Source organism: Etheostoma spectabile, unplaced genomic scaffold (assembly GCF_008692095.1).
Source record: "Etheostoma spectabile isolate EspeVRDwgs_2016 unplaced genomic scaffold, UIUC_Espe_1.0 scaffold362, whole genome shotgun sequence".
NCBI lineage: Eukaryota > Metazoa > Chordata > Actinopteri > Perciformes > Percidae > Etheostoma > Etheostoma spectabile.
The window spans coordinates 276,765-286,276 of NW_022605592.1; the positions used below are offsets into that span (position 1 = coordinate 276,765).

Genomic DNA, 9,512 nt, shown 5'->3' on the forward strand with positions numbered 1-9,512 from the left:
TCTATTATGAGCAGGTAATCAAACCATCCCTCTGGAATCCATAAGTGAAAATGTCTGCACTGCCAGCTTTCCTTCTTCTTTTTCAGTTTTGTTCTTTTTATCACCTCACCTTCTGATATTGAGGATACTTACGTTAGATAAGCTGGCCAGGCAGTCCATATGCATATATCATTACTATTTTTACACCTGCTCTCTCTTTTTCTCATCATCCTAATTTTTGGCCAGATGGCATAAAGGACTTACATGAGGAACTTGGAGTATGGACAATGTTCAATCAAATCAAACTTCAATACTGATATTTAAGTTTGATGTAATTGAGGTGGAGCTGACTGCATACCATGCATCACCTCTTTCATTGCATTGGGAGGGACATGTACAGGGAGTATATAGGGGGTGGAGTTAGGTGTTGTTTGTAAAGGATGTATTTTTTTCTTCTTTTTTGTATGTTTTCTGTAATGCATCTCTGGTCTATAAGTATTCGTATCATGTTGTTTCTATGCAATGCCGGAATATAAATGTATGAGTTGGAATGTAAAAGGGTTGGGGAGTTATGCTAAAAAGAAGGAAGTCTAGTTGTACCTTGAACAAAATAGAATAGACATACAGTAGCTTATTTACAAGAGACTCACCTCATATTATCTGCTCATGATCATCTTAAATCCAGGTGGTTGGGGAAAGTGTATCATTCGTTTACATCTAATTCGAGAGGGGTGGCTATTCTTATCTGTAAAAATATACTTTTCCCCCTAGAGGAAGCTAAATCTGACCCATATGGTAGATATACTGTATATGTGTTATAGGTTATTCTATTGAGTTCATATAGTCCTAATTATGATGATTCCAAATTCATTAATCATCTTTGCATTATGTTACTCCAGTATTAAATTCCAATATTTGGGGGTGGAGATGTTAATTGTTTACTGGACGCAAAATCGGATAGGTCCTCTCAAAATATGTATGCATTATCTAATATGTCAAGAGCGTTGGTAAATAATACACAGAATTGAGGATTATGTATGGGGAACGCTTCACCTGGAGTAAGTGTTCTCTTTCTACTCTTATGTGCATGATTCTTATTCAAGAATAGATTTTTTTATTCATCACAGTGAACTATCTTTCAGAAATTATTAACCGCTCTAACTATGCAGACCACTCTGCTCTGATATGTGAAATAGAATACGAAAAGCTAGCACCAAATTCTAAGCCATGGAGCTTTAAGATTACGTTACTCTCGTTACTCTCGATTACGTTACGTCTTATATGAATGCGTATTTAGAAACATTAATTGAGGTACATAAAAGTAGCTCAGAGTGTCCATTGATAATACGGGACACGATTAAGGCCTGTATAAGAGGGTATGTGATCATCATTGAAAAAGAAAACAAAAAAATGAGTTGAAATGCATTGAAAACAAAATAATTAAATTGGAGAAGCAACAGTATGTAAGTAATGACTAATATTTTATTGCAGATAGATGAACTTAAGTTGAAGTATAATTATATTACATGTGAATTGGCATTCCTAAAATCTAAATAATCCTATGTAGAAGAAGGTGAAACGGCAGGCAAACTGTTAGCTAGGCTGATCAAAGAATCGGAAGAAAGAACAATTTTTAAAATCCTCATCAATGCAACTGCGCCCACCAAAAGCAGCAGGAACAGGGACACAGAACTAACCCCCGGTTAATTTCCTTCAAACTGTCTGCTTCTTTAAATTGTTTTTCTACAAAACAGTTAATCAACTAAAAAAATTGTCACGCATTGTCAACCAGCCTAATTGAATTAAACGCTGCATTTAACAAATGCAATTTGAATTAAATTAGGTTTCTATTGTCTCTCAACACTAGTCCATCATTCTTCCTGTCTTTTTTTTACTCTTAGGCACATGGCTAAAACGCCAACATGTCTTCCTGTGCCTGGTCTTTGTCTGGGTGTATGCAGCTTTCTGGGCCACCATGCCTCTGATTGGTTGGGGAAACTACGCCCCGGAGCCCTTCGGGACCTCCTGCACATTGGACTGGTGGCTGGCACAGGCCTCTGTGTCCGGCCAAAGCTTCGTCATGTCCATCCTGTTCTTCTGTCTCATCCTTCCCACAGGCATCATCGTCTTCTCCTACGTCATGATTATCTTCAAAGTCAAGGCCTCTGCAAAGGAGATTTCCCACTTTGACGCCCGCATCAGAAACAGCCACACCCTTGAGATAAAACTCACAAAGGTGGGTGAAAGGTTAGAGGAAAGGTGTGGGAAAGACAAAGAGCAAGACACATCAAGGCTTCTAAGCAGAAAAAAGAAGATCTGAATATTGTTTTGTATCCTCTCCTAGGTGGCAATGCTGATCTGTGCAGGCTTCTTGATAGCCTGGATCCCTTATGCAGTGGTGTCAGTGGTGTCAGCGTTTGGCGAGCCGGACTCGGTGCCCATCCCTGTGTCTGTCATTCCCACGCTGCTGGCCAAGTCTTCAGCCATGTACAACCCCATCATCTACCAGGTCGTGGACATGAGACGGTACTGCAGGACATCCTCCTGTTTTAAAGTCCTGAAGAAACGCAGGGATTTTAGAACGTCAAGGTAAAACAGAGTGTGTTCTATTTCTAGTCGTTATTCCAGTGAAACTGTTTATGAAGCATAGCATAGCATTAGCTGAAATTATTGCTGCATTTATGCTTCATGGTCACTGGCTCATTCACTAGACTACCATCTGGCTAGATATTGTATCACATATTATGGTCTCTGGTGAATACTTCTTGTTCTTCTAATTCTGATTAGCTGCGAGGGTGGTATACAGGACACCTCCTAAATTGGCTGTTTAAGAAAATCTAAATTTGTAAATGCAATTTACAACACTGACTGTAGTCCTTCAGTGCCTCGTCCTCTGAACAAGTCCCTCTGCCTTTCTGAACTGACTTTTGTTTCACATCAATCACCTCTTATCCCATTGGTGCTGTTCAGCCTGCTACTTCAGGCTGCGGCCAACAGTACACATGGCGTATCCTTTGTTTCTGAAAGCCTTTTTGGATTTGGGGACAATTCCATGGCTAGATAGCTAGTTTGTCTGCTTTTTGAACAGATTATATTTACTTCTTGTCAACCATATTGACTTTGAATCTTGCTGGCATAACGTTAGCTTTCTGGCTTGGAGCTGTCTCAGCTGAAGGGTTCTACGAGCTGAGCAGACTAGTTCTCATCATCTCATCAGAAATCAACCCTTACTTAATTCAAGTGTGCATCTAAGACTTCTCTCTGTTTCTCTAGTAATACGCTCATTGTGCTTGCTGCCACAGCGCGGTTGGTATTCATTTAAAGGTTTTATTTTATTTTTCAGTTTATTTGTCAGGGACAATACATAGACAAAGGCACATATAAACAGGCATTGTTACATCTAAAGTGCAACTGATGCAATGCAAATGGGACTTCTAGCCAAAGGCTAATGTGTGGTCCTGGTCCCTTATTAGCCTTTAGGCAATCACCCACATGGTAAAAGACTCAAAGAAAGAGACTAAAAAGAAAAACAGGCAGTCACAGATGCATAAAAACAGTAAAGCAAACACGGACCAGCAGCCACATAGAATTCAAATGGTTGGATTTAAATTTAGAAAAAAAGATTAGAAATATTCATTTAAATCAAAGAATATTGTTATAACAAAATACAATGTAGAAAGAGAATGTACATTTGCATGATTTTTTGTGTTCAAAATGTTTCTAACTGATGTTCTGGTTTTCTCCTCTATTGATCCCTGCAGGTTCCACACCATCGCGGGCTCGTTAAAGGACAATCCGCCAGCTAATGAAGCTGAAATCGAGATGTGAAACATACACTTTAAACTCTGTGTCTACCTCTTCTACTTTGGACAGTAGGCCTTGTTTCCTGCTCTCTGTGCCCTACACTGACCCAATCAAATGCTGCCTGTCACCTGTTATGATATTATCTACAGCTCACCTTATTGCCGATGGCTCCTGAGTTCCGGCTTGCTGTTACACCCACGCCTCCCCTTTCTCTGACACACAGCTTTCCCACAAGCTTTTGCTTATTGTGTGGATACAGATACATCATGCAAGTGACTTGTTGTTTGACCTTCTCCACCTAGTTTTTAAGTGTTACAGACACGCTGTCTTTTAGGGGTGTTACGGTTCATAAAACCCATGGTTCGGTTTGTTTCACGGTTTTAGGGTCATGGTGTTCGGTTCTGTACGGTTCTTGAAGTTATTACTTCTTTTAATCTTTAACACTCCACACATATACTTCAGCATATGATATGCTGTATAAGAATGTTCCCACATGCAACACTGGCGCCTCCTCCAACTCCGGGCAGCCTTCCTTATGTGGAGCAGTCGGCTCGGCTCGCCGGCTCTCAGAATCTGACAAAAATCTTTTAAACTGACCTTTTGATCAAAAAACAGACAGATTCAGCAACTGTCTGGCCTATTTCTCCTTGAAATGTTTTTTCACAAACACAATTTGGTGAACTATTTTCGTAAAATACGTGATCGTATTCAGAACAAGATGCCATTAGAGTCTGTTTTGAAATCCGGGAGCAGCCAGACCCATGTGACGCGTTCGTCCAATCAGCTGCCACGTGCTCATTCTGCTCGTCATTTCCAGGAAGTGTTTTAACATAGGTGTCAAAAGTGGGCACTACCAACGTGGTTAGCACATTAGCTGTGTTCTGACGAGCGGGTGGGACGTTTTCCTGAACCGTACCACCCCCGCTGTCTTTCAACGCTCCGGTCACGGTGGTGTTGTTCTCATACTACGGCTCGACGGAGGTTTGAAAACATTTTGTGAATCCAAATCTTACAGAAGCGTAAAAATTCCTATAAAAATGTAAATATATTTTCAAACATTTCTAAAACTGAACTGCAAATTTAAAGGTGCCCTGCTATGCGTATTGTTACTTAATGTCATAAGTTCTACCATGGACTCTGCATCATTTTTGTGTGGAAAAAGTGCCTTGGTTACCGTGGTTACCTTGTTTTAAGCCATTCTAGCATGGTAGAGAAAGCCTGCAGGAAGACTCAGCTCCATTTGTGCCAGTTCTCATTAATATTCAACCAGCTAAGCTGCTTGACTCTGATTGGCTAACAGCTAGCCAATGAGAGCTTTGCTATCATGGATAGTAATGAGCTCAGGCAACATGACATCAGACTGACCAGCTGTTGTAATTGGTCTGATTTCTCCTCTTATTTCTTTTCAGTGACTAGAGCTGACAGAGGAGGTAGCAGTTCATCTTCACATTCCCACATAACACACCACACACACACACACGCACACACACAACAAACACCACACACACACACACACACACACACACACACACACACACACACACACACACACACACACACACACATGGGCCTGACACATTTTAAAAACAACCTGATCCTACAGAATTCTGTGAAATGAATACGGCCCCTAACTCATAATCGGTGGCAGTTTCACGGAATCGCAAACAATTGTGAATAACTGTGATTCTGTGAAGACTTCTTTGAAATAAATATGACCCCTTGAGTTAAGGAAAAGGTCATGGCTGGGCTTACGGTTACTAGGTTTAATATTTTTCCCCAAAATTAGATTTCCTTTGTCCCGTCATAACCTTTTCCGGGAATCGGGAAATAGTCTTGATCAGATTTCCCGATTAACAGTTGGTGATCATTTCAGGGAATTCTGTGAGACCAGGCTGTTGGTGGGATGCGTGTGGCCGGGCACCTTTAAGCAGAAACATGTACCGGACTTGAGCCATGTCAAAAACAGATTGAGGTGTAACCGTCAAGCTCAAAGTTGTATTTTTACTAGTTTGTACAGGCTGTTGTATTTTGTACCCCCTACACCTGTGACTGTACAGATGTGGCTTCTATACAGTTAAATATTTAAAAAAGCACTAAATCACACCAGCTTATGTTTTCATCCGCTGTAAAAGTGCACATGAAAAGAGGTTATGTGGCTTTATTCAGTGAAACTGTGCACTTTACTTGCAAAGCCATTCCTCATTGATAACAGTTTGGTGTTACACACACACACACACACACACACACACACACACACACACACACACACACACACACACACACCACCACACACACAGCATTGCTGAAGAGACCAGGATAAATAATATTCGCCCAAAGAAGCAACTCCAGAAGTTGTTTCTTTGAATGAATGAAATGTCATTCTTTAACTAACCGACTACCAAACCTACAGTTGTGGCCATGGTTACAAATGGTTGATTCAGGGACAATTTTTAAATATATATTTAAATATATATTGTTTGTTGTTTGTCCATACCCAGAAAGAACTGCATGTTTTCTATAGTTTGACATTTTGGTAAATATTCCTATTGGGTTTTTGCCTAGAGTTACAGTAAAATTATAATTAACAGTATAATTTACAGATAGAGCAGGTCTAGACCACTCTATAATTTACAGATAGAGCAGGTCTAGACCACTCTATAATCTACAGATAGAGCAGGTCTAGACCACTCTATAATTTACAGATAGAGCAGGTCTAGACCACTCTATAATTTACAGATAGAGCAGGTGTAGCCCACACTCCATAATTTAGATAGAGTAGGTCTAGACCGCTCTCTATAACTTCAACAATTTAAGTATCTCCCACAAGAGCAAGCATTTAGTACGACAGTGGTGAGGAAAAACTCCCTACACACATGCAAAAAAACATGCAAAGGAACAGGAAATGAGGAAGGGGGCAAACACTTTTCACACCAATGTAGGTGTCACCCAACCCAAGGAAAACTGCTGGGCAAAAAGTACTCTGGGAAATAACTCCCCAGACCTAAGTAACAAGCGTTAATGGGACATGGATGAACAATGATGGTAAGGGAGAGGACAGAGGAGCTCAGTGTGTCAAAGGAAGTCCCCCGGCAATCTAAACCTTTAACAGCATAACTTGCTGGTCCGAGGCAAACTTAAGCCAGCTCTATCAGGGTTAGAGGAGAAGATTGATACCACTTGTGTCTGTGTGTTATGTATGAAGCTAGAGAATCAGAAAAAACAAACAAATATTGGGGTGTGATATTACGCTTGAGATACTTCAGCCTGAAAAGCTCATATGTCAAGTGAAGACATAAGGGCCATGAAAATTTCTTCATCAAGTTTTATGATTCAAGTATCTTCAGACAATATTAGATTTGGTCATTCAACCACTGTAGAGCCTCTGAACTCAGCAAGTTTATCAAGAGTCCAACACTCAAATCAGCTGCTCAACATTCAAACGTCGATATTGGACGGTTCTGTATGCGTCCGTCTTGCATTTGTAAATTTGCGACATTGAACCTCTTTTTCATCCATGTGTCAGCACTCCCCACCGTGCACACTCCTAAGGGACTGCGATCAGAGTAAGTCCCTTTAGTGCCACTTATCCGCCAAGTCTAAATTCATCAATTAGGCATACACACTATGTCTTCAAAGTCAGTCATGAGGTTTGTGATTGTGCAAGTTGTAAAACTACAGTCCACAAATACAGATGTTCATCCCATTTTGGGTATTCCCAAATTCATTAAAGATTTGTTTGGCTGGTATTGCTTTGATTTTTAAAATACTGCCACCGCATACATCCATCATACTCTTCTATTATCAATTAATAATAATTATTTTGTATTTTTGATTTATGACTAGAACAAATTGACACAGTTTCTTCAGGTTTCCAGCTTTCAGATGATGTACACCACTGTCATGTGGCATATATTGTTGACTTTTCTGCTCCTGAACACCCCCTGTCCCTATCCCCCACCCCTTCTAAAAAGGGGGTAGATTGCTACGAGGTTAATATACTGTCAACAGGAAAGACTATGCTGACTGCTGCTAGACTGTCAATCAGTTCGTCTTCAAATTTGGCACACTTGGCACCCCATACAGCTAAGGGTCAGTACATCATCAGATGGATAATCTAAATTGAATGCCACAATATAAAGAGTAATTACACCAATTGGTCAATTGCAGTTATAGAAAACACAGTATGTTCTGTCTATTCAGGATGATTGTATGTATTTTATATGAAGTATGACTGTCAGGAGAATATTACGTCCACTCAGACAATCTGACGCAATCCAATGAAATAGAGATGATGGTAAAAATGGTGGTTTGCATTGTATTGAGTTTACATAATGTTATAGAAAAGCAGCATTTAACATTATATTATCTTACAAAATTTAATTTAACATTAACATTTCAATTTGACTGTCTGCATTCTCCCAATATCACTAGTCTACTTCCCAGTAGACCCTCATGACTTGCTGCTTGCATCTAAATGCTTTGTCAATAATTAGCGATGTGCTAATTGATATAATATTTTTGTAAGAGTATTGTTTTGATCCTTGTTTCCTATTTTGGAGACTCAAATGGGAATTGGGTCTGTATGACGTTGATGTCAGTGTAGAAGCTAAAAGGAAGCACGCTGTACCTTGAATGTGAACTAATACCACTAATATTTATGCATATAGAAAGTATTATAACACAGGTTGGGGTGTGTTTGCTCTCAGTTCATAAGTCAAGTTCCATTATTAATCATAAGCATAAATTCAAACCTTAAGGTTTCAGAGAATAGCGGCTGGGCCTTTTGTTTGATGATGATGATGATGATGATGATGATGATGATGATGTCCTTGTTTGGCATCAAACTGAATCTCAGGTATTGGTTGTTAGTTGTTCTGGTCTGTGTGTAGTCTGTTGGCCAATGAGGGTGTATGGCGTTATATTTGTGACAAAAATTGTTGCACATGAATGCTCTTTTCAGCATTTATAATGTAAATGACTGCTGTTTTCCATCTTTCCATATGCTGTATGAATATCCATTATTTTGTCTTTGTACATCATACTTCTTTTTGATGTTGTCCATCACTACACATTCCCAAAATACATGAACACACTGACGTAAGTAAATACAATGGGCTGCTGGATTTGTTGTTTTATATTTTATAATTATATAATTTTTAGCTCTTTTAAGTTGTTTGTACATTGCTATCACCTGAAAGTGTTTGCGTTCACTTGAGTCAAGTATAAAGATAACAAAACAGCATTATGTGCTTTGACAAATAATAAAAGAACACACATTAAGATAACTTTTGCCACTAATGGCTCCCTAAACTTTGTCTACCTGTGAGTATGTGTGTGTCTGTCTCACCTTTACATTAAATTGTGGAAAGTTTTTTTTGTAGTGGAAATAAATATATGCCAATGCCAACTGGATTATTGGTTTTGTTTGTCCTGTAAATTAAATTTGTGTGTGTTTTTCCTTTATGGAAAAATTTTTTTCATGTGAACAGTCAGTCAGTCATGAGTGAAAAGGGATTTTCTGACCTTCTAACTTCCTGATGAGAGGAATGTTTCAGTACTTCTTCCTAACCAAAATGATCACCCCTCTTTTTCTGTTGGAATAGGCGCTAAAATAATCTTGACTCACTCACTGTTATGGTTTGGTGTTTTGATATATATTTTGTCCTTGTGATTGTGTTATTTTTTGGTCTTGTATATGCTCCCTTGTCTTGTCTAGTTGTGGTTTCTGT

The 9,512-nt window shown here is 39.2% G+C and overlaps 1 protein-coding gene across 1 annotated transcript in view; it reads left to right on the plus strand.

Annotated features, from left to right (window-relative positions):
• The window catches only part of opn5 (opsin 5), a 31,059-nt gene extending 21,864 nt beyond the window's left edge, over positions 1-9,195 (plus strand). Inside the window, exons 5-7 of the mRNA XM_032511407.1 lie at positions 1,881-2,215; positions 2,324-2,568; positions 3,741-9,195. Coding sequence (XP_032367298.1) covers positions 1,881-2,215; positions 2,324-2,568; positions 3,741-3,807 — 647 coding nt within the window. The 3' untranslated portion in view covers positions 3,808-9,195. The remainder of the gene's footprint in view (positions 1-1,880; positions 2,216-2,323; positions 2,569-3,740) is intronic.
• The last annotated feature ends 317 nt before the right edge of the window (positions 9,196-9,512 follow it).